Below are 26,648 nucleotides of genomic sequence, written 5' to 3'. Positions count from 1 at the left end.
ATAAAACAGATTTCCATTTTCCTTTTTTAAAAAAATAACATCTTGATTATTAAGAAGTTCTGTTTGCTCATTTTTCTATTTTATATTGTACTTGCTTAGATAATGATAATGTTTTGTGACTTTGTTGATAAATTGAAACAGACATTTAATGCCATCTCAAAGCAGCCCTTATTAAAAATTCAATGTCAATATGATAGTTGCTTCCTATGTCCTTATTCATTAGTTTTGCAAAACAATTCTTTGATTGCGTCTCAAAGCAGCCTTTATTAAAATATAAATATGAATAGCTGTTCATATGTCCTTATTCATTAATTTTGCAAAAACAATTCTTTGATTGCATGGCTCATTGCAAATGGGGTTTATGATGCCTTTTGGAGATTTCATTTGCACTCCGTATAGTTTCAGGATTCCCTTTCTAAGTTGTGTTTGGTTTGCTTTCTAGATTATCTGGTTCCAATCCTCTGTGTAGTTTTTAGTATTGTATGGATAACCTGCATAATAATTTGTGTGTGGTGGACACGAAAGAGAAGAAAAGAGAGAGAAAGAAATCGCCCATCCAGAGAAGAAGCTACAAATAATCAGTGGGCACCTCTAAATCCTATTTGGAACCCTATAGATAGACCTTACAGTCATAAAGGCATTCATTATGAACAGAAAAATTTTATATCTCCTCAAAAAAGAACTTACGATGGGGTAGAGGAATATACAGAGTATGAGGAAGAGGAGGAAGAAGAAGAAGAAGAAAAAGAGGTTATGGAAATGGACAAATTCCTCTCTCAAAAACTGTCTAAACCTTTGACAACAAAGGTAGCAGTGGACTCAATAGAGAATAGTCCTATTAAGAACACTCTTCAGACAACCAAAATGGACAACAGATCTGTAAAAAATGTGAACACAAAAAACCTTGAAGGTGGAAGAGACTAAATCTGTGTTTGGACCATGACTACATTGCTTACGTTAAAAAAAATTGGAGAAATTGGCATCTCCATTGTGCATAAAGGACTTAGCTGTCTGAAGTCAAATATTCATAGTTACTTTATTTTGAATAAAAAAATTAAAATAATAAAATAAAAAAATTATTTTGTTTCTTTTAGCCTTGTATAAATTATTCAATGACTGTCAGATGATAGAGTAATCTTTGATAGTTGCTATTTTTGTAAATTTTACTTACAATACACTTGTAAGGCAGAGGAGAGAAGTTTGTATTTTCAATTCATAAGGTTTATCACAGAAAGCTCAACACTGTTTACAAAATGGAGGGGGTTTTTTGTTTTGTTTTGTTTTTTTACTTGTTACAACAGTGGCTTAGAAACTTCCTGATTGAGGAAGTTGCTAAACTTAAGGAAGAAAACATGAAGTGTTCTTGTTTAATATTTACTAAAAACTTCTCTCTATACTTCTACAAGTTTGTCCCCTTGAAAAAAAGATTGCCTTATTCTGTGAACAAAAGAAAATCTATAGAGATCTTTCAAACTGTGATTGGTTAGAAAAAGTGGCCTTTTTAATTTGACTGCCAATTTGGTTTAATTTCCTTAGAAATGCAGTATTGAAGCACATACCAAGTGCCTTGAAATATCATCTTGCTTTCTCAATAGCAACTGTCAAAGACTGCCATGCCCATCTAAGTTTACCATAAGAAGATATTTGGTTCTCTCAGACTGATACAGTTTATTTTCAGATTGTGCAAGTGCATTTTTGTAAATATGTATATATTTAAATGAATCACTTCTGTATATTTGAGTTAATAACTTAAAAATATTTTTGATCTTTTTAAATGTCATTCCTTTTTAATTTATGTCGCAGAAAGGGAAGTTTTATGGCAATTTCTAAAAAAGATACAAAAACTTATTTTGGTATTATGTTCATATTAGAAAATGATGTTACTATAATTAATGTTGGGAAACTGTTGGTCACTTTTTGTACTTTTTTTCAATGTATTGCAACCATTTCACATGTAAATAGATCCAAGGTGTTTCCTCGCATCTCAAGAACACAGAGAGTAAGTATCCTGTACAGCATAAAGATGACAGAGCGATATTCTTTTTCTTGTGAATGTCTCTATTACATGTGGTATTGCTTTTTTGCATTTTTTTAAATACAGGCCTAATGAAGGGAACAATATTCTCATTTCTTGTTTGTTATGCTTATTCACGCTAGAAAACATGTTGGCAAACATGCTGGATTTAGGTGGTGTAGCAGAAACCTGCCAATTATCAATTAGCTGTGAGATTCTTTCCTTTATCCCTGATAACTAGTGTTTCTTCAAGTTTGATGGGGTGATGCCACTGAATTGAGTTTCCTGCCTCTGTGTCACTTCATTAGCTGCTACTTGTGGAGGCAGGTAAACCCGCAGCATAGCATCATTATGTCATGTGTTTGGGGTCACTAGATGCATGCGGAGAGAATAGAGGCCTGTTCTTCTCAGCTTTGCATTGGTTGTAACATCTGGTTCCATCTTACATGATGGAAAATCTCAGGAGAAATTGTTATTCTTAATAGAAGGCTTATGCATCATTTGTGGGTTTCTTTTTTTAAAAAAGGCTTTATTATTAAAGAAATGAGCTCTACTTTTATTTTAATTACTGATAAAACCCTATGTTAAGTGGGTTATCCTGTAATTGCAAAGGAAACAAATATTTCAATGGCTTGGCCATTTTGGAACCACTTTTTATACATGAACGCAGAAATTGCTTTGCAGAAAATTCTGTGCAGTACATTTTGTTTGACATGTTCTTCTGTAGTTTTCAGATGAAAACTATTTATTAAAGCATTTTATAACAATGTCAGTAGTTGAAATTTTTGCCCCTGACTCTGTGCTTAAGTGTTCAGAATGATTTGGAATCTCTGATCACCCCATCTTCTTACTCCCACAACCGCAGTGTCTTTTTCCAGATTTCCCTATGCAACTTAAAGAGTTTTCTTAAAATTCAATTTTCTTGCCGTTGACCTTTATTTTGTATTGCAATACTGCTGTCTTCCAAAGCCTAATAAAACTATTTCCCTCATTTTATATATATAAAACATTTGAAACAGTGCTTTTCAAATGTCTTCCTTGTCACCTGTGGTATTTCAGGTTTGGAAGGACAAGGGGAGAAACTGGAGCCTTTATGCCAAATATAAATGAGTTATTTCTTGAATGCAGAACAAAGAAATTTTAGTAATCTGGAATCAGAATTTAAAAACAAAAAACAAAACTTATTACAGTCATCTTAGTTTAGAATTTTCTCAACAATTGCATCTTATTCCCCAGAATCAAAAAATTCTGTTGTCAATACATCCTTCCACCCCCCCCCCCAAAATCCAGTCCAAATTGTTTTCCAATCAGGTATAGTAAGTCCATTCCCCAATCAACTTAGGTACATTGTATTCCTTTTGGCCTTTTGTTGTTCTCTGTGTATGTTTATGTACTTTCACCAACCAGATTAATTAACCCTCAGGAGAGCACTAGACTTCAGTACTATTAATGAATCTTTGAAAACCTTTCTGCTTTGATTAAAAGGATTCTTATGTATTGTATGCCTTCCCCTGGTTTTAATATTCCTGAAATTTCATTTCCTTGGGTGGATGCCAGTTTGCTATAAAGCCTCCACTAGCTTTAAAGATAAGTCCTATCAAAACTGATAGAAAACCATGAGTAGTATAGTATTGCAGAATAACAGTTACTGCAACAATGGATTTTCAGTGCCCCAAATCTGCTAGATTCTTCACTTCCAGACTGGGACTATAGAGCCGTGTCCTTATGCACAAATAAATTGCACAACAACATGTTTTCTTTGAACCCAAAGAATAACCCATAGGCATCTATTATACCTCCCTTCCTTACCTAACACCTTTCCCTCTTGTGAGTTCATTATATATTAATCAAATTGGTATGGCCATCTATCTCACAAAAAGTTACTCTGAGTGGCATACACCAATCTGATAATAAACAGTATAAAAAAGTATAAAAATATAAGAATCAGTATTAAAAGATAAATATTAAAAGTAAAATACATAGGCAAAGAATGAAAGTATTTACCTCAGCAAGGAAGACATCTAGATATGTCTCCAGTTGCCTGGGAGTCCCAGGCCTGGTGGCATAATCAGGTCTTGAGGGACTTCCAGAATGTCAAAAGGGATGGAGTTAATCTTAGTTCACAGAGAAAAATGTTCCATAAGGCACCATGACAGAGAAGGCCTGTTGCCTGGAACTCATCAAATGTACATCTCTAGCTGATGGTATGCACGATATGCCCCATATGGCAGATCTAATACGGTGGGCAGATGTAATTGGGAAGAGATAGTCCCTTGCCATGAAAAGGTTTTAAAGGTTAAACTAGTACCTTGAATTGGATCCGGAAGCAAGCTAGCAGCCAATGCAGCTAATAATATTCTACAAGCATACATAATTGCCTGTGCCACTACATTCTGTACCAGCTGAAACTTCCAGATACGACGCCATGTGGAGCACATTACAGTAGTCCAAACTGAAAGTAATTAGGGCATGAGTGATTGTGAGTAAGACCTGCTGATCCAAGAACGTGTGCAATTGGCACACAAATGTGCAAAGGCCCTCCTAATCATGACTGCAACCTGCTCACTGAGCAGGAGATGTGCCCCTCCCCGACTGCCCACTATGTCAATCTATGGCAATGCCACCCAGCCAGCATCAAATATGATATAGTTGTGGAACTAGTGAGCCTCAAAACCCAAAGCCACTCAGTCTTGCCAGGATTCAACTGAAGCTTGTTCTCCATTCAGACCTTCACAGCTTCCAGATACCAGGTTAAAGTTAAAGCTTACTTTAAAAGCTTACTTAATTCCAATTGCTTCTCTCACTTGAGAGGATTTGTACTGTATAGGATGAAAGGTCATGTAGCAAGCAGGATTTCCTAAACTATTGGGGAGATAGACTTTACCTCAGAATTTCAGCATATCTTTTAAGGTTTCTGCTTTTAAGATTTCTGCCATATTGTGTTTCCCCAAATGCCAAACCAAATGTTACTGAGAAGCTTTTAAATTGGATAAAAAGACAATAGCACTCTTCCTCTTAGGTTCCCTAGCAACTATGTCTCAGAACAGTGATGCCTGAGATTATTGGAAGTTTGTACATTAAAGATTTCATCCCTGCCAAATCTACATAGCAGAAGGTAATCAGGAAAACCCCTTACCTGATACTTTGAAAATTGGCACTAGCCAGGAGACTATAGTGGGCTAAATTGCATACAGTGCAAAGCAGCCTTCCATGTTCCTTGCTCCTTTGATATAATAGGTTATATCCTGATCCTCTAATTGTGAAGTGGAATCTGGGATACCATTGCTAAATGATACAGTTTAGGTTTTCATTCCCTCTGATTATTGACCAATCTAGTAGGAACAGTTAATCATAAAATAGTAGAATTACTCTGCAAGCTCTTCATTTTCTTGAATACAATAGATTTTGGCTATATTTTTTTCTCCTTGTTTTGGTATTTTAAGACAAGTTTGAGCAAGGCCTAGTTTAGGGTGAAATCTAGCCAGGAATGCTACATTGAAGAGCTTACAAGACCAGGAAGAACAGGATTACGACAAGCAAATATCCAAAATGAGGAATGCTAACAAAACTATTATTCTCCTGCAGTCTGTCTTCTGATGAAAACTCTCCTACTGTTGCTGTTACTATCACTACCAAAAAACAACAACCCTACAGTGATTATAAATATATTTTAAAATGTACCTCATTATTTTTAAAACCATCTTAATATGTGACTAATTTACCTATTGCATACAGTAAAAACTGAATAGACCTTTTGCTTTAAAACAATGTATTTGTTCAACTTAATTATGGACAGATATTTAAAAAACAATCGTAGCTTATCATAGGAAAGCCTTATTTTGGTCATTAACTGGCAAAAATTACATTCAATTCATTAAAAGGATACTAGAATTAATGTTTTCTTAAATTTAGGGGTTTGGGAACTAAAAATTTGGTTATTTACTGTATTTGGTTATTTATTATATTTATATATAATATATATAAAACTTGCTTGTTAACTATGGCCAGATATTCAAGAAGTAACCCAAAGACCATGCATTTCTTGCCCTCTTCTATTAGAACCACTCTTCTAAATCTCAGATATTGCTTGATTCCCCTGAACTGTGAATTATGACCTCTTTGCCCACATGTTCACGCTGCTTATGGAGACGCAGTGAAAATTATGCAGCTAGACTAATCCGGCAGCCATTCTCTTCTGCCAGTCTTACTGAAAGTTATTCTTAGCAAAATATGGACAATCAAATTTCAACTAAAACATACTTTCTTTAAAGGAGCAATCAGAAATATTTGAGAAGTTGCACCAAAAGTCCCACCAAGATATCTTGGAATAAAGCAGGCCAGTATCTCTTTACAGAAATGTACATATAGAATCCAAATACGTGAACTGGTACAATGTTCTGTATAGGTTAGCTATATCTCAGAAAATTCATTGCATCTTGTGTCTTACTCAAGAAGCAACCAAACATCAGAGCAATATTAAAATATGAAGTTTTTCATAGTTTAAATTGCCTCAATCACTACTAACTTCCTCATGACCACTTCAGTCTGCTGTCTGAACAGATATAATCCTAAAGGCAGGTAAAATGTTCCTTTTCAGATTATGTGGATCAACCCGCACAATTTCCTTAACAAAAGAAGGATGATTTGTTTATACAGAAACTGAATTTTTTATGCAACCCTTGTGATTATATCCTTATAGTAGTTAAAAGACTGGTAACTTAGTAGCTAGTCTTCCACGTTTAAAAAGCTATAATTGGCTAGGAAAATTGGAAGCAATTTTTTTATCTATCTTGCTGGTCATTGATTGATTGATTGAATAAATAAATAAATAACCTATATCATTTAACATTTGAATGATCAGAGATTGCTTATAGTTGACTTGGAACCTGCATCCAATTTCCCAAGGCCACCCATAGGCCAATTTGGGTCAGAATTATAATATTCCTCAAAAAGACCAAAGGATACTGGCATCTTATCCTGAGCTAACATCTGGCTCTCCCTTGTATTTTGCCAAATCTCTTTCTTTAAATAGCTTAATTAGGTCTTCTGCTTCTGGAAGAGAATCTTCATTTAGCAGAGGCAACTAAGTGCAAGGGTATATTTGATCAGAAATTGACATTGACTACTGTCTAAATTTAGGCAGGGAAGCTCAGAGATATTGGGTCTGTGGCAGATCTGCTTAATTTTAATGGCACCTATGGTGGCATTCAATGCACTTTATCTCCTTGTGGGTCTCATCATACACAGATGCACTTTAGATGTGTTTCAGCCTCTTGAGAGTTTCCTCTCTTTTTTCAGCATCACTTGGCTAAAAGGCTGAAGTGAAAGTTCTTCGTACAGGGCAAACCAGCATCTTTTCATGATATAAAAATAACATCTGTGCACCTGGAGTGATCTACAGTTGAGACAATCTGATAGAATAGCTTTTCCCCATTTTCTGCAACACTTTTCAGCTAGTATATTAGAGTTCACAGCACATTTCAGCAAGCTGCTCATTCTGAGAATGCAAAATATTAGGAAAGTAACATTAACTGCAATCACACAACAAAAAAGACAGTAACTTAACTAAAGCTTATACAGTGTGCTATAATAATTGGGTTACACAACATAACCAAACAAACTACTTTATGATCTAGTAGGTTGTATAAATCCAGCCAAAGAAAATTTAATTTTCTTCTTGGGTTTCCTGTACATACACAGAGAACATTACTAGAATATTGCTATGTCCACTTAAGAACATAAAAAGAGAGCCAGTTGGATCTAGTGGCTAAGGCACCAGGCTAGAAACCAGGAGACTCTGAGTTCTAGTCCTGCCTTAGGCATGAAAGCTGGCTGAGTGATATTGGGCCAGTCACTTTCTTTCAGCCCAACTCATCTCACAAGGTTGTTGTGGGGAAAATTATGAGGAAGAAGTATTGTGTGTATTTGCCATGTTATTTATAAAAATAATAAAGGTGGGATAAAAGATCTTTTTAAAAGGAATTACATAGTGAATGTTTGAAAGTTCACTGTCTTTAAAGTTTTTCTTTGACATATATTAATAAATAAGTTAACTCAATAGATCTCTAATTGCATTATATAAATGTTAATTTTTCAAACTGGTAAATATTTTTTTTTAATTTTATAATTTAAGAATAAAAGATACTCTTATTTCTATGGAGATTCTCAGTCATCAAGGTCATGGTCATCTCAAAGGTGTTTTTTCAAAAGGCATCTGAATTGTGTTTTTTCCTTGGGAAGAAGAAGAAGACATTTCGCTTCTCATTCAAGAAGCTTCGTCAGTTCTGACTGGATGGTGGGGGAAATGGAATGATTCCTTCCACACGCACCATATACAGTCAGAACTGATGAAGCTTCTTGGATGAGAAGTGAAATGTTTTCTTTCCAATTGTCTTTTGAAAAAGCACCTTTGAGACATGCTCTTTTTTTTTTAATAATTTTTTATTTTTCCAAACTCTCCCCCATACATATACCGTAATATTTATCAGATGTTAACATACATTCTTTTTACATTCATATATAAGATACTTTTAATAAAATGAAATAAATACATACATACACATGACTTTTGGTGTTGCTCGCCCATTTCCCCTTTCACTGTATCCACACTCCTTCTTCTCTACCTTCTTTCTCCCTTTCTTCTCTTCCCTACTTCCCTCTTCTTCCTCTCCTCTCCTTCACCACTCTCCTCCCCTTCTCCTCTTCTCCTCCAACCTTCCTACTTCCTTCTCCCCTCCTTTACTCTTTTCTCTCTCCTCTCCTTTCTTCCCTCTCATCCCTCTTCAGATACAATTCAGGGGTAATGTCCGAGCAACTCCTCTCTCCAAATTTCCCTATCTGTATTATATACAATAAGATTAATACTTCTATTTATCTAACCTTCTCGGTATATACTTCTATAAACATTTATACAACCTCCAGTTATTCAATACTGTGTCGCCTGGGTCTCCCTTCTTATCTGCTCCTTCTTCCATCTAAATTGATGTTAACTATCTTTTAACCATATTCTCTTTTCAGCCAATCATAAAAAATTCCCCAAATTTCATAGTAGTCTGACTCTGTCTTATCTTTAATTGTCATTGTTAGTCTATTCATTTCTGCACATTCCAGTATTTTCCCAATCACCTCTCCCTCTGGGGGGGGGCTTTCAGTGCTTTCCAATTTTGTGCAAACACAAACCTGGCTGCCGTAATTACATGAATAATTAAATATGTTTTTTCTTTATTGTATTTCTCTGGTAGAATACCCAACAGGAATATTTCTGGTCTTAGTTCTATACATTGTTGTATCATCTTTTCTATCCATGTTCTAATTATATTCCAATAAGTTTTAGCTTCTATACACGTCCACCACATATGGTAGAAGGAACCTGGTATCTGATGACATTTCCAACATTTCATAGACCTGTCCTTAAACATTTTAGCTAATCTTTCAGGAGACATGTGCCATCTGTAAAACATTTTGTACATATTTTCTTTATACGCAGTCGCCATTGTCAATTTATAGTTTCTTTCCCATAGTTGCTGCCATCTATCTAATTCAATTGTGTATCCAAAATTCCTTGTCTATTTTATCATTTGAGACATGCTCTTATTTCCAAAAACTTAACCTTACTGAAATGCTTAGATTTGATATAACATCTTGGTTTATCTTTAAAAGCTAATGGGTTTATATACTAAAATGGAAAGTTCAAAAAAAAATCCTAGAAATCAGTAGTCACGTACTTCCATGTTGCCAGGAAAACAATTTTGCTGTATATATGAAACATAAGGGCTTGTATCTGATACAAAGTATTATCTTTTATTGTTAAACAATCTATAGTTGCATTGTTTTAAAAAAATCATTATTAAACTTCTATGCTGCCATCTTGCCAATCATATTTTGCTACTATGAGGTTTATATTTTGTACAATTTATGTTGTACAATTTATATTTGTGAAGACTTTTGTCTTAAAGTTTCTATATTTTTTCTAACATTTTGATCTTCATGTTGAATATTTTATTTATTTATTTGCAAAATTTATTGGCTGCCCATCTTACCACCATAACCATAAAAGATTATATATAAAGCATATATAAATTAATATCTGCAAACAGTATGATCCAAATTACAGATGGGGAGGGTGGAGGTGGGGATGGGGGATATTATTCAGAATCATTTTGGATGAGCCAAACTTAAATAATGGAACTATGCAGTGCTTCGGATTCTATCACCAAAAAATGATTTGGAGAATAGAGAAATGCAGCTGTTTTAATGAGCTGTAAAGAGGTATTTTATATGCACTCCCACATGTTCCAAACAATCTTTTGGACTCCAAAGCACAGCTTTAATAAAAAAAATTTCTTTTAGGAAAATCTCTTCATATGGTGTTTCTCTGCCTACAAAGGCTTATTTTTGTATTGTTTAATTCATGCTTATCTTTTGAAATTAAAGTATTTAACTTAAAAATTATTTACAAAATATATATCAAGATGCTACATAATTAGGAGTATATGTAATCAGATACTTTATGAAATTGTAGTTAGAAATGCACCAGGTATAGCAATAATTACATGTTTTGGTCTTCAGTATCTATATTATTCAACCAGAAGGCCTTTTCTAGGCAAGAATTATGGAAGATGAATACGAGGTCACCACATTAAGGAAGTTATGTTAGTTATTGGAGATGTTTTCCAAATGAAAGGGAGACCAAGGAGTTGCAAACGGAATTGGGAGTTGGCTGAGTGGTGTAAATGCTGATCAAGACAAATAGTATTTAGTATTTTGAAAATTTATCCTTCCAATAGGATTTGTAAACTAATTCAACATTAGCAAACATACCTATTTGTTAAGTTTAAGAAATCAGCTCAGCAAGGTAGGTGGCACTGAAATCTCTGCTAATTCAGCATATACAGACAACGTATGTTTAAGAAATGAGTTACAAAACAAGGTTATAGAAGTCTATGTTCAATTTCTCTGCAAAGCCATTATCACTAAGCTTTTAAAGATCTTGGGAGACTCATCTGTTTTAGCTATAAACTGTTCTTCATCCATTATTCATTAGTGCTGATGGAGGAGAAGCAGCAACCGGGAAGGAGTGAAGGGGCGGGTGGGGGGTGGGCAGGGAGTGAAGAGAGCATATGGCTTTCAGGCTGGAGAACAAAAGGAATTGTGCCTTGGACTCCTCAGGTAGAATCCACCTTGCATTACTACATTTTGTTGTTCAGTTCTGCAGATATTCACAACACAAACAGAGAATACTTCAGAGTGACCAATAATCTCTATTATGCTCTAATGTATTTATTCCAGATTTTATTCTTCCACTTCTCTCTCTCTTTCACACACACACACCTCAACACACACACACACACACATACACCTTTGTGCCTGGGTCATAATCCAGACAACTTGGCTGCATTTTAAAAAAAATCACGTTTGTGTCTTAAGATAAAAAAGACAAACTTGTGTTCTGCTTACTCTGTGTTGTATCTGATCACAGGGTAATAATAATAATAATAATAATAGTAATAATAATAATAATAAAGTTGGAAGGGACCTTGGAGGTCATCAAGTCCAACCCCCTGCCCAGGCAAGTAACCCTATACCATTTCGGACAAATGGCTGTCCAGTCTCTTCTTAAAAACTTCCAGTGTTGGAGCATTTACCGCTTTTCCTCAGTTTTCCTTTTTTGTCACGTACAATATATAAGGGAGATATATATGAAAGATAGGTAGGTAGGTAGGTAGGTAGGTAGGTAGGTAGGTAGATAGATAGATAGATAGATAGATAGATAGATAGATAGATAGATAGATGAAAAGCAGTTGCATCTTATCATATTCTTAATTACTGTATTTTTCCATGTATAAGACACTATTTTTTCCTGCAAACACCCTTTTCAAAAATCAGATGCGTCTTATACAAGTGCAGCGTCTTATACACGAAAAAATAATGGTAACCTCCGCAGCCCAGGGCATGCCTGTGTGGGTTCTTTACATTCTTCTGCCAAGCCGCCTGGTGCAGGAGGATATCGCTGGCCCGAGATGCCGCCTGGACAGAGAGAAAGCCGGCCCAAGATGCCACTTGGTGCTGGAGGATCATGCTGCCCCAAGGATGCCGCTGGTCCCACTGAAGCTGCCTTCTATGACATGTTTTTCACCGGCGCAGCTCGGGCTGAAGCCGCAAGAGACCCTGGGAAACTGCCTCAGTACAGAGATTGACAGCTGAGGGGGTGGGCGGGACTAAGCCCGCAGAGCACCATCTGATTGGAGAGAGTCACCTCCCTTGTGTGATGGCATGGCCACTTGTTTTACTGCCATTAAAGATGTGGTTTGTTTAATATTTAAAATGTTGATTCCTGAATTTTTGTTTAGAAAATTGGGCCATCTTATACAAGGTGCGTCTTATAGATGGAAAAATACGGTATTATTTGCCCTTTTTACATTCAAAAACTATAAAAGATCAAGGTATTATTATCATCTTCAGTTTTAAAAGGTAGAAGGATTAATCTTATCATTGCATAATTGATGGAAAAAATGGTTCTGTTGCCACAATGCACTTAACCAGGCTGGTGAGGAGGAGGATTAAGTGAGTTGCAAAACAGTTCCAATCAAGTAACTCTGAAGGATTAAATGTTGTCTCCAAAAGACACCATTTCACCAGCAGAATGTCCAGGATGTGTATGGAGGAGAAGGAGATAAAAAAAAGTCGAGCTGATGTCTGCTACCAAATAACTGAAGCCCTAATTTAATAAGCATTGTGACTCCATGTTGACTTTTTGGGCATGGATTCATATTTCCCTGGGGGTGTCCCTGTTCACCTGATCAATAGAGAAGTTTGCCAGCACTCTTCTAGCACAATTACTTCTTGCCATAAGAGGCAAGATTCAGAATTCCTAAAATAGCAACTTTTGACCTAGTTAGTATAGCTAAAAGCCCCAAAGGAGATTTGAAATGTTTGAAGATTCATTGCATTTAGTGAGAAGAGGCCAATAAGGGAAATAATAAGATACTTTCACCTTTATTTTTAATTGGTAAATGCTACCTAAACAACATAAAAATATTTATAAAGTCAATATCTGAACAAAAGCCTAAGAGTTTCTATATAGCTGCTATACTATTGATTAGAAACATGAGGAATTCTGTGGAAAAAGGTGCATAAATTGGGGGGGGGGGAATTAGACGTTGTGAAACATATTGAGTGATCTGAATATAAAATATCATTTTTCCCCATGGTAAATGTACATGTCTAGAGCTTCCAAAACTTCTCTAGTCATTTAACATTAGATGTAGATGTTAGCAGTATATCCTTGAAGGAACTGGTTACTTCATATTTCTTCATGTTGAATAAAGCTGAATGGTAAACTAGACATAATATAAAGTCTATTAATTTAATTAATGTTTATTGTATTCAAGTATATGCTCAAATTGCAGTCATGACAAACAACTTCAGCATCTTGCAAGGCACAAATTCAATTTTTTTCATAACATATGATGGAATGTAATATGTGTGTGGATTCCTCAAAGGGAGGAGTGCATTCCAGAGGAGCAAGAGGCAACTCAGTCCTGATGTTTTGTGTGAGAGAAAGAGGATTAAAGGTAGCCCTCCCTAATAATTTACAGAGTATATTCTTGATGCAGATAGCAGAGTCTTTAGTCTAGCAAGATTGTATATAGGATTGGAAACAATAAAGAACTCAACTTGGAAGAATCAGTATATATCATTCTTGGTTTGGGGCCTGACATAATCTCAACACAAGCCTTTCCAAAACCATAATTGGCATTTTATTAGTGTTGTGCAAATTCACTTGCACATTTTTATAGCAGTTCTCTTTCAGTTTGGTGAAAGAGAATTTGCTTTACCACTGTTTCAAAGTGGAGAAATTTTAGAATTGATTTTCATAAGTCGAAAGTGGTGTTTTCACGTATAATCACAAAGTAGCCAAGGCGTGTAGCTTTGAATGTCCTATTTTCATTTATATGCATCTCTCCAAGGGTTTTCAGCCTCCCTGGTTTCCCCTTCTTCAGTTAAATTGCAAAGTTAACAATGTTAGGAAAAATCCTCTTACTCGCTTTGCCAATGTTAAGATGTCCTTGAACAATTATTGGAGAATTCTGAAGAAATGTGGAGAAATTGTCCATCCAATTTCTCTGACCACAAATTGAATGGAAAATTCTGAAAGGCCAAATGTGCTCAGCTGTATTTCCATGGAAAACAACTATTGGGACCAATGGAAGTTTATCTTAAAATACTAATAACAGAGAGATTTTGTTGCTCTGCTTTGGAAAATACTTAGGCTTCTCTTTAGCTATCAGTTAACTAATGAAAGTATGTATTAGAACTTTATGTATAAAATTATGCATAATATCTAGGAAAAATCTAGGCAAAAGAAAAATTTCTTTTTGATTTACTAGTATTATACATGAATGTCACCCATTTTTATTGGGTGAAAGATGGAGACCCAAAACAGACCACATCATGAAATGATGGAATTTGGTAGCCAAATCAGTAATGAAAACTTCAAATTTGAGAGTTTTAAGGGGAAATTAGACAAATCTGTGGAAGAAAAGAGTACTGGTGGCTGGCTACTATTCATGATGCCTATTCACTTCCTGTAAAAGTGACCAAAACTATAGCTACCAAAGTATATTAGTTAAAATGAGAGAGTAAAACTGGAGTGACTCAGGTACAAATTCACCTTCTACCAGAGAACCCTCTGAACGCCTGAGAAAAGGCAGAATGTATATTTAATGCATAAATACACAATAAATATTACTATCACATTTTTATTGTAGGGACACCCAGTTGTGTTTATTAAACACAACACATTGGGCTCATCAAATACTGGATTTCAGAGACCTTTAAATTCCAAAACTTCATTCCTTGCTTATCACTACAGCTGCTGTAGCCAAACTGGGACTGCATTGTTGAAATATGGTGGCATGGTTTCCCTTGCTGGGAGAATCATGAATTATAATATAAATCCCAAAATAGGATTCACAGTTTTTCAAAAAAGCATATCCACCCCTACAAACCCAGAACAACGCACACCTGTACAGTAATCCTATCCATTTCTCATCACATTGCCTGTTTTAGATAGACAAAGATAAAGAAAGGGGAGAGGGAGGAAGAGGAGGAGGAGGAGGATAGATGATAGTGAAGAAGAAGAAAGGGAGGGAGAGAAGGGAGGACAAGGGGGGCAGAACAAGGCAGAGGAGGAGGAGGAAGGGTAGGGAGGAGGAGGAGGAGGAGGAGGTATGCAGACATACGCACATGTGTGTGTGTAGAAACAGAGAGAGAGATGCACACAGAGAAAAGAGAAATAGCTGAGAACCTTTGAGAAGTACAGCAACAGTTTGACTGAATGTGTTTGCGGCAGGGAAGAGAAGTCTTGTTCTAGCCATGAAGAAATGTTAGGCTGAGTTAACAATGGACATAGTTTATATTGAGCTGTATGATCTGTTGCCAAGATCAACCAGGAGAAAGGAACTGGAAGGAACACTGAAGTCTATGGTAGTAGAGATACCCTACAGCATATCCTGTTCTGTGTCTTAAGTTTGCCTTGGAACTATTAAAGGCATTATAAGTTAAAACATTAAAAAAGAAACCTAGAAGGCAATGGAGAGAAACCCATATTTTCTTTTTATTTTCTTTTTTTCGGCCTTCTGAAATTTTTGCTTACCTTGTAGTTCACAAAAAAGTCACTTAATAGATTTTTGTGCCATGTATGCAAAGCAAATGTTTAAGATGGGATCAAGCTGAGCACAAAACACAGCAGAGTTTCTGCAATTATGTTCTTTGGCTCACTCTCCCTGGAGTTGATGCATAATGGGTTTAATTCTCTGGAGTGATTTCATTGTGGCATTTATTCTGATCTTGCACCATGATGTGGAATAAAGAGGGAGGGCGTGCAGACAAATGGTCTGATTCTTACATCTTCCAAGCTGAAATCACTTCCTGTACTTTAGAGATTAGCCTGTTTCTGGGACCCACTTGATGAATCTAGGATGGATTGGATTCTCATAGATCATGATGTTTGCTATCTTTTCAGCTTTGAAAATCTACCATTGCAGATAAAAGCAACAAAACAAAGCAAGCCAAATTAGGGGAAGAGATTGAAATTCTGATTCACAATCTCATATTTACTTCTCCAATAGATTTGCCAAGAAAACTGATGAGTTAGGATAGCTAATACTGATGAATACTAATACTGATAATATGAATCAGTGGAACTGTGAAATTGCCTAGAGACTGTTTTACATGTTCTGATAGGTGAAAACAAGATAATACAGTGAATTTGCTTTATGCACAGTCACCTCAGACACATACCAAGTTGTTGCCATGACAATTAATGCATTCCTTCTGGAATAATTTCAACATTTTGGTTGTTAATATCTTCTTTTGGACAAACTCTGAAAGCAAAATCAAAGAACATGGTGCCTTGTAAGAACAGGAAGAACCAATTCAAGTTTTTCAATATATCAATAGTAGAAATTACTATTATTCAATGTACCTAGGTATTTGTCCCTGCATTAAGGAGTAGAGATAATCCAAGGAAATAGTAACTGTGTTTACAGCATTTGGTTTAGCATTATGGTTTCTTTTACATGCCATGGTAAATCATGTTCTGTTTATAAATCATAGTTTAGTGTTTAATGAATTGTAAAAGGACAGAAGCTTTGTAATAGGTTTATTAAGTTAACCACAGTATGCTGCAGGAGTGCACTAGTCATTTTCCTAGAAATGCAGCCAGTTAGCATGATCTCCACCAATGTCACTAGATCTCCATGCCAGATGGCAAAGCCATGTTTTCAAGCTCTTTTGGTAAACTAATAAGGCTGGGACCAATTTCATCCTGAAAGCATGATGTTGCAAAGAATGGGTTCTGAGGTAGAAAAGGCTCTCCTTCTAGATCCTGCCAAATGACATTCATTCATAGGTAGGACCTGCAAATGCCCTTTCAGCTAGATTGCTAAGGAAACCAGGAGGAGGAAGATGTATTGGATATGTTCACTGCCTTGGATTGTTTGTAAAAATAATAAAATAATAAGTAAATAAGTAAATAATAACTGCACCCAAAGCATTCTACATGCTCTTCAAGGGAAGCTCCATGTAGACCACATTACAATAATCCAATAATCTTTCCAAGCCATAACTGGCATTTGCTATTTGATCATGTGTCATGAGTTAAGAAACAATTGCCCCAATTTGTGCATTGAGTTTGCTGGGGCCAAGATCTAAAGATGGTAAATTCCTGGAGCCTCCTGGCTCCAAAACCCAAAACCACTTGTTCACTATTTAAACCCACACAGCTTCCCAATACCAAGACTGTAGTATCACTTCATCAGGGGTGGAGATATGACACTGGGTATGATCAGGATACTGATGATGCTTCACCTCATAGCTATGGCTAATCTTACCCAGCAGTTTCATGTAGATATTAAACTAAAGCAGAGAAAGTACTAAACCCTGCAGTGTCCTACATAGTAGGGGCTGAAGACAGGACCTATCACTCCCAATCGACACCAAATGGAACCAACCCTGAAAGAAAGAAGACAATCAGCACCCCCAACTGCCTGAATTGAACCTGAAGGATCCCATGGGCAATGGTATTGAAGGCAGCTGAGAGGTCAATTAGAGTGAAGATGGATGTGTTACCCCCAGTCTTCCAATATTTGAATTGCTGCCATGAGGAAGTCAATGTGGATGCATTCTTCTTAGCTCCTGAAAGTAAGACAAGGACCAATGGGGGGCAGTTTTGCATAGACAGAGCTAAACTCAAATCAAGGAGGAATTTCCTGACTGTGAGATCTTTTAGCAGAGGAACAGTTTGCCTCCTGAAGTTATGGATACTCCTTGACCATAGACTTTCAAATAGAAGTTGGATAGCTATTTGTCTGTGATGGTCTGAAGATTCCTGCCTTGGAGTAGAAGACCTCCAAAGTAGCTTTCATCCCTATGAGTCTATGAACCTATGTTCCTCTTCAATTTTTCCTGCTGTAGCAATGCACCCACTATAAGCAATGGCTACTAAAAAAAACATTTCTAAACATGAGCATATTGACTGCAATCAATATGATACCATCTCTGGTTTGGCTTTGACCACATTCTAAAATAGAGCTACAGATCAATTGAATTTGCTGCAGGAGAATTTCTTCATGACCTTTTGTTAACCTTCTACTTTCTATTCTGGGTGTTCCATAAGACTTGAATCTCAAATGTTGCACTTTTACATAGTGTTGCGTCCTTGGCGGGAAAACAGACACGAGAAGCAGCTGGAGTTCTCAAGTTCTTTTATTCAGCGTTCAGCTTACAGGAAGATGGCTTCAGCTCAGCCCAAACGCCTCACAGCCTCTTATATAGGCAACTCCCGGGTAAATGGGTTACTTTTCCCGCGCCAGCACCCGCGCATGCGCACGGCGCTGGCGACAGCCTGTCTGGTCCCGGGCAGCTTTGCACCTGCCCGGGACTGCCTGCAAACGCCCGAGCCGTTTGCAAGGCTCGGGACATAACACCCCTTTCCCCCGGGCTAAAACTACTACCAACATACAACATTTATTTTATACGACAATTTGCTCCCCAGTGCTCCCACTGTTTACTGGCTTTTGCCTTGCCAGCAATGTTATGTAATCTTCTAGGTACTTAGGAGATTTCTTTGCTCTCTGTGACCTTCTTAGCTCTGGGTTACTGGCATAAGTCCCCTGACTGGAGGGAGGCGTGAGCTGTTCTCTCTACTGTGCCCTGGTGTCTTCCAAGGACTGTGCCCCGATGCCTGGCCTGCTTGCTTGCCCACCGGGCTCGTCAGGCCAGGGCTTCTGTTGCTTTGTGACCTGGTTGTCCTACCTAGCTGTAGCCCCTCAGGCCCCTTGAAGTGATAGACTGCTGGGCGTCTCTGTAGAACCCCCTAGGTCAGTCCAACCCTGTCAGGAGGCTGTCTATTCCCTGAACCCCATTCTGTGTTTGGGCTTGTGTGGGTTTCTGTACTCTCCCAAAACTCAGGTGTCCCCTGATTTGTGCTAGGATTGTTGTAGTCGGGACTTGGTTCCTCGACTAGCTCTGTGTTTGTTTGACCCCCTGTAGGATTGGGGGTAAGGTCAGGCCAACCTTGGGCATTGTGTGCCAGCTCTCTTGCGGGATGAGATTTGGGGGATGCCCGGGGACCCTCCGTTGCTGGAGTGCTGTGCTGTGTGTGGAAAGTGGGCCCCCCGGGGTAACCCTGGGGAGGGGTGAGTGCTTGTGTGGGTAGCTCCAAGACTTCCTTTTCGGAGCAATTGCAGAACCTTGGGACGACCGTTTGTGCTCCTCAGTGGCGATGGGCAGTATTCTTGCCCTTCCCTTTGCCTCCAAAGGGTCCCCCTCCCCCCCCCCAAAGACCAAGAGTTTCAGCAGAAAATCCAGCCTAGAGGAGTTGGTCGATGCCGACGCAACACACCGTTGTCCAGGCAGCTCTGTAGGAGAGTAGTGATCCTGGACAGAAGGGGACCCATGTAGACCAGCCCGCAGCGAGCAAACCGGGGCACCCACAAGAGTGAGGTGCCCTAGGAATGAGTAGATGAAGGCAGTGTCCGGAGCACCGGTCAAAAGTAGTAAGTTATCCCCACGAAGTTCAGCTGGACTTCCCCTGTAAAGTGGACGGTGTGGTGCGATAAGAAAGGAGAAAGTCAGCCCCTGATGCCAGTCCCGTAGTGAGTCTTCAAGGCGTCTTTGCGATGCGCCCCAATGCGTTCAGCCATACGTTGGTGGATGGGTGGGAAAGGCGCAGATGTGGCATGAATCAGGTTTGCCTGTAAGAAAGCTTGGAATTCGGAGGAGGTGAATTGAGGGCCGTTGTCAGACACAATGACATCTGGCAGCCCGTGTGCAGCAAAAATCCCCCTCAGTACCTGAATAGTCTTTGCAGTGGTGGTGGACGAGACAGGCACAACCTCAAGCCATTTTGAATGGCTGTCAACAAGGACCAAGAAGAACTGGCCCTGAAAGGGCCCAGCGTAGTCAATGTGCACCCTAGACCATGGGGACTGTGTTTCCTCCCATTATGCACAGGAGCTTGGGGCATCTCTGGGCGAGATCGTGTTGGCAGAGGTGGCATGCGTGCACCTTAGCCTCAATATCTTATCTAAAGCAGACAGGGCCAATTTGCACACGTGGCTGCGTGCAAGCGCCTTCATACGAACAATGCCAGGATGACCCTCGTGGAGGGATTCTAAGACCCTAGCCCTCATTGAGGTGGGAATGACAACTCTGTTTCCCCAAAGCAAACAACCCTGAGAAAGGGACAATTCGTTCCTTTTGGACCAGAAACTCTGTAACTCAGGACTAGGGCAGTGCTCAGGCCACCCGGACAGGACCCAGGAGCGGACACGTGAAAGTGTGTGATCTGTACCTGTTTCAGCGGTAACATCCCTGGCACTAAGAGGAAGCTCGGGCAAGGCTTGGATTGATAGAATGTTGACATCTGGCGCGGGGTCAGCTTCTACTACTGGCAGAGGCAACCTACTGAGGCCATCAGCATGGCCCATTTCTTTCCCAGGCTTGTGGAGTAATGAAAAATCATATGCAGACAAGAAAATAGACCACCTAAGCAGTCTAGGGGAAATGATGTGGGGAGTCTGCTTACATGTGGTAAACAGTCCCAGCAGAGGCTTATGGTCAGTGAAGACCGTGAAATGCCTGCCATATAGAAAATCGTGGAATTTTTTAATTCCAGCAACAACAGCCAGAGCCTCCCTGTCTATCTGAGCGTAGTTGCGCTCGGCAGAAGACAGTGTTCTGGAGTAGTATTCAATAGGAACCTGAGTTCCATCAGACCTGAGGTGACTCAGGACAGCTCCGACCCCGTAGGGGGATGCATCACAAGCGATGCACACAGGGAGAGACTCGTTGAAATGTGCAAGAACACTGTTAGAAGTGAGCAAGGCCTTGACTTCTTTAAAGCAAGCCTCATGTGCTTGTGACCACAGCCACACAGCTTGTTTGTCTAGTAGCCTGTGAAGAGGCTCAGCTACACTAGCTTTATGTGGAAGAAAAGAATTGTAGAAATTCAGGAGTCCTAAGAAGGCCTGAAGTTCGGCCTTAGACTTTGGCCTGGGTGCTTCTAAAATAGCAGTTAGTTTGGATTCAGCAGGATGAATCCCAGCAGCATCCATTTTGAATCCCAGAAATTCAGTAGAAGGCACCCCAATCTTGCATTTGTCTTTTCTGAGCTTAAGGCCTGATTTCCTGAATCTTAACAGGACAGCCCTAAGCCTTTCAGCTAGAATGTGTTTGGAGTCTCCTGCAATCAAGACATCGTCAAAGTAGGGGCAGACCCCTGGTATACCTCGTAGTGTGTTTTCCATTACGCTTTGGAAAATCCCAGGAGCGACATTCACTCCAAACTGCAGCCTTTTTACTTTAAAGGCTCCCCTGTGGGTCACAATAGTCTGAGCTATGGCAGCATCATTATCAACAGGCAGCTGTTGATATGCTTGAGCTAGGTCAAGCTTTGCAAAAACACGCCCCCCCCTTGAGAGAGGCCAGGATGTGACTGACCACAGGAACAGGATAGGCATGTTGCTGCAATTCCTTATTGAGTGTGCATTTGTAATCAGCACAAATGCGAATGTCCCCATTTGCCTTTAGAGGCGTGACAATGGGGGTCTCCCATGGGCTGGAATCAACAGGTTCTAGGATTCCTTGTTGGATTAGTTTGTCTAATTCAGTGTCAATCTTACTTTTTAAAGCAAAGGGACCCTTCTTGCTTTAATCCTAATGGGAGTGACAGTGGGGTCTAGCTTTAAGGACACAGGTGGTCCTTTGAATGTGCCCAGCTGGGGGCTGAAAACATCTGCAAATTCCTTGCAGACTTCCTGTAGGTCGAGTGTTTGTAAGCTGTTGAGTCCTGTTACGTGTATCCCCAGGGCCTCAAACCAATCGAGTCCTATGAGACTCGTTCTTTCACCCCCTAACACTAACACGTCTAGTGACCTTCAAACTCTGTATTGCACTTAAGGGTGGCCCTCACATCCTTAACACCACTCTTGGAGTCTGAAAATCATTTATACAAATCAGAAGCCTTACTTGCCTTAGTCCCACTACTGGAACAAATCTTCTAAATGTTGCAATGAGATGATGGAAAGGGCAGACCCTGTGTCTAGTTCCATATATATGGAACCCCTTGTCGCTTCGACGTTGGTGAAGCTTTTCTCATGGGCTTGGTGTTGCCTGTCCCTACAAATGTTTTCTACGCAATCGCAAAACCTACCCTATTCTGGCTGGGGACTCTGGTACCCTTCAGGCGTTCGTCTTGAGGTTGTGCCTTTCGTCGGCCCAGACACACAGCTGCAATGTGCCCTTGTTTGCCGCCTGCCCGGCAGGTAGCGGAGCGGAACTTGCAGTCGGTTCTCCTGTGGCGACCTCCACAGCCGATGCACTTGAGCGGAGCTGAAGAGCTTTCCTTCTGATTTTCTCCCTTCGCGGGATGTAGACGGTCGACTTCTTCGTCCGGATCCTCCTCGGAGTTTCGTCGGACGTCTTCTTGGTGCACGGACGCACCCTCTGCACTGCTTCTGATCGGCCGCATGTTCTTGACGGCGCCGCCTGCTGCTTCTTCCGCGGTGGGCTTCCCTTAAAGCGTCTTGGAAGATAATTCTTCCTTGCGAAAAGTCTCTGTTGTAGCTCTCGATGCCCTCAACCCGCACACGAATCGGTCCCTCAGTCGTTCCTCGAGGTCCTTGAACTCGCAGGGCTTGGCGGCCTTCCGTAACGCGGCGATGTACTCCTTGGCTGACTCCCCGGACCGTTGATCCCTCTGCTCGAAGGTGTGGCGCCATGAGATAACGGACACCTTGGGGTGGAAGTGGTCCTTCAGCAGCTTCTTCAGGTCTGCGTAGCTTACAGACTCTACTGGAACAGGTGCTGCAAGGTTTTCTGCGATTTCGAAGGCGTCTTGGCCGCAAGCGCAAAGCAGGGTGGCAGCCTTCAAGCTATCTTCCCTCACTTGGTTTGCCTTGAAGTAGTTCTCCATTCTGGATACGTAGGACTCCCACCGCTCTGGATGTGAGACGTCGAATTCCGCAAGCCTTCCGATTTCGCCATCTTCGGATCTTCAGGAGACGGGTCTATCAGCCAGCCTACCCCCGAATGCGCACTGGATTGGCGGGCAGCTGCTGAGTCAACACCGTTCCTCTTCCGCCGCTCAGGACTCCTTGGGTAAGCTTACACTTTTTCCTTTCCAGGTAGTGCAAGGCATCCCACCTTCGTCGCCAGTGTTGCGTCCTTGGCGGGAAAACAGACACGAGAAGCAGCTGGAGTTCTCAGGTTCTTTTATTCAGCGTTCAGCTTACAGGAAGATGGCTTCAGCTCAGCCAAACGCCTCACAGCCTCTTATATAGGCAACTCCCGGGTAAATGGGTTACTTTTCCCGCGCCAGCACCCGCGCATGCGCACGGCGCTGGCGACAGCCTGTCTGGTCCCGGGCAGCTTTGCACCTGCCCGGGACTGCCTGCAAACGCCCGAGCCGTTTGCAAAGGCTCGGGACATAACACATAGGAAATTCTCAGAGCTGTAGAAGCGACAGAAAATATATTTAAGCTACCAATAAAAAATTAATTAAACACGTCAGCCACTATTCCTGAGGCTTTTTTCTCATCAAATCACCTTCACAAGATCTTTCTAGCTCATTCCCAGAGAAGAGCATCAGGCTGCTCTTGGGAGGAATCCAAGAGGCTGGATTCTGAGCAGGGGCATAGAGGTTACTTAGGAGCTCAGCTTTTTTTGCTTTAGCCTGGCTATATCAGTAAAAAGAAACCAGAGAAAGAGCAAATTCCAAAGTTTGGGTTTTGTTTCTTTTTCTCCAATTCAGTTCAAAATTTGTCTCCATAGCCAAATAGCATTTGAGAGAGTGAGCATTTGATGTATCAAAATCAATAATATGCCTTCACACAGAGGTTTTATGCCTCTTAGCATCCCAAAGAAGTAACAGCTACCCTGACTAGGCCAGACTGAGTATATTTGCCAGTGAAGTGGACTTCCCTGGTCTAGATAGTCTCCAAATGTGTTGGATTACAACTCCCATAAACCCCATCTGCCTCAGATGGGAGTAAGTCTGAAGCCCCTATCTAGTAGGCATCTACTTAGGGAACAATGAATTATAGGAATAAATCAAAGACAGGAGCAGATATGATTATCTCATTTCATCAAAATTAGCAAAGGCACCAAACAGGTCTCCATTTACACTATGGTAATGTTGTAATTTAAATATTTTGCTTCCAAATTCTTTCCCCTCTATAGAACTGAAGTTCACTTTACTCATTCTTGACTTGGCAAAAAACTATGTGATCATGAAATGTTCTGCATACTTTACTTTCCTTCTAAGAAATGGGTGACAAGCCCTAATAGGTTTTATAAACCACTGGAGGAAATTGGATGGGGATGAGGGGTGGGGTGCTGCTTTAATACCAATACTGTTAATAACAATTTAAGAATGCTTCACCCATGGTTGGGCCAAGAGAAAGTCAACATCATGAGGACATGGGGAGAATTTGCTATGACTTGGCATAGTGAGGTGGAAGTGGGCAATATAGCCCCAAAGCATAAATAAGGCCAATCTGCATGAATCTCTCAGGGTACATTGAGAAAATTTCTATCTGTCAATTACAAAAGGCCAATTACTGTTTGGGTCTGAACACATGCTATGCCAATACATTATTTCATCCTAGATTCTTGGGAAGAACTCATTATATATGAAGGCCAACGTCAGCTAAAGAACTGGCAGCTCTGATTTCATGTAGTAGTAGTAGTAGTAGTAGTAGTAGTAGTAGTAGCAGCAGCAGCAGCAGCAGCAGCAGTAGTGATGATGATGATGATGATGATGGTGTAATAGAAAATAAAGAATTTAAAGTGCTTTGGGACTTTAGAATTGAAACAGACAAGCACCTGCCCTTAATACTCCAGACTTAACAATTGTCAATAAGACAAAAAACTCTGGATAATGGGTGTTGCAGTACCTGGAGAAAGCAGAATACTGTAGAAGAGAAAGAACTGTAGAAAATCACAAAATATAAAGACCTGCAAATAGAAGTAGAACAACTGTGACAAAAAAGCAAACATAGTAAAGTTCCAGGAGAATAACACTGGTGTTATTTCATGTCATTGCATTCAGAAACCAGTTTTTTAAACATTTGCATTCCTGAGGCTCTGTCTTGTTTCTTTTAATGTAAGACTCAAAATAGCCCTATTCTCATATTTCTGTCTCAACTGTAAAAGCAGCACATGACACCAAAATAAAGATCAAGAAATTGTTAGTGCATCTATACATCTCTAATGGTTAGAATTAGGTTCCCATTCTCAGTCATAATTTACTATCACTTATCTTCAGTTTATTGAATAAACTACAATCATGCCACAATAACACAAGGACAGATTTTCAGGTTGTTGGAAAGTAAGCATTCTCCCTAATTTGGGGTAGGAAATCTACTTTGGATATCAGGACAATGCAATGCAATGCAATGCAATGCAATACAATACAATAGGGTGGACAGGTGCTCGCTTATCATTTTCTTGCCTATTTTAATTTGTGTTTCTGATAGGTTTGACTGTTTTTTTTTCTTTGTGTAAAAAGGAATGCAAAAAATGAATTAAGTAGTTCTGCTTTCTCCCTGTTGCTTGTCACCTTCTTGGCACTTTCTCTCACTAATGGACCAATCGTTTCCTTGACTTTTTTCTTGTTTTTTACATGTTGAAAGAAGTTTTTTTTTGTTATTTTTGACTTTTGTCACACACCTTAGTTCATTTTGAGCCTTAGCTTTCCTCACTTCATCTTTGCAGGCTCAAGCTATCTGCTGATATTCTGCCTTAGTTATACTTTTTTATACTTTTTTGCCTTTTTTTGTCTTTCAATTTATCAGAGAGTTCTTTATGCAGCCATGCTGGTTTCTTTTGACAGCTGTTATTTTTCTTCTTCATTAGTATTGTGCTAGACTGGGCTTTTATAATCTCACTTTTCAAAATTTCCCAGGCTTCTTGAGCTGTTTTCCCCTTGAAAATTCTCATCCATAGAATTCTACCCAAGCTCTCTCTAAGTTTATTGAAATTAGCTCTCTTAAAGTTCAAGACTATAGTCTGACTTTGTTCTATTGCTTGTGCTTGCCTGGTCACCCCAAGGTTCCTGTGGCTTCAACACCTTCTATCATTTCATCTCAGTTAGTGAGAATTAAGTCCAATAAGTCCAAAGACTCTACTCTTTGCTAGGTTTGTCAGGAACCTGTTTGATCTTCTACTTGGTGCAGAGTTGATGTCAGGGTAGTTAAAGTCCCCCATTACAATTGTGATGTGCTTCCTACATACCTTAGTTAACTGATTAATAAAAGGTCCATCTATTTCCTCTGTTTGGTGGGTGGCCTGTAGTATAGATCTATGGCAATGTCATTCCCCCTCCCCCTTTTATATTGACCCAAATGCATTCAAGACAGTTCTCAATAATGAGAGACACTTCCTGTAGAAGAGGCACCAAAAGAGGCACCAGGTCTTATTTTCAAGAGGGGGTGTCTTTTCCACCCATCTCTGGCACCAACAGCCCTGCCCAGTCAGCCTATTTCTGCAGCCAAAGGAGCAGCTTCATTCTGCAGCTGAGAGTGGAGCATTTCACAGTTAAAGCTTTTCTGGAAGGTCTATGCATCCA

The 26,648-nt window shown here is 39.6% G+C and overlaps 1 protein-coding gene across 3 annotated transcripts in view; it reads left to right on the top strand.

Annotated features, from left to right (window-relative positions):
* The window catches only part of JAG2 (jagged canonical Notch ligand 2), a 145,797-nt gene that overhangs the window by 112,075 nt on the left and 7,074 nt on the right, over positions 1-26,648 (top strand). For 2 of the 3 annotated variants that reach the window (XM_039361490.1, XM_039361491.1), the window contains one exon: positions 443-2,781. The exons of the other annotated variant lie outside the window; for it this stretch is intronic. In XM_039361490.1, coding sequence (XP_039217424.1) covers positions 443-924 — 482 coding nt within the window. In that variant the 3' untranslated portion in view covers positions 925-2,781. Of the gene's footprint in view, positions 1-442; positions 2,782-26,648 lie in introns of those variants that run through there. 3 annotated transcript variants of the gene reach the window in all.

This window comes from Crotalus tigris, unplaced genomic scaffold, assembly GCF_016545835.1.
Source record: "Crotalus tigris isolate CLP2741 ecotype Arizona unplaced genomic scaffold, ASM1654583v1 scf7180000019297.387313, whole genome shotgun sequence".
NCBI classification, from domain to species: domain Eukaryota; kingdom Metazoa; phylum Chordata; class Lepidosauria; order Squamata; family Viperidae; genus Crotalus; species Crotalus tigris.
The sequence above is the reverse complement of the archived record's forward strand: the minus strand, read 5'-3'. Positions and strand labels throughout refer to the sequence as shown.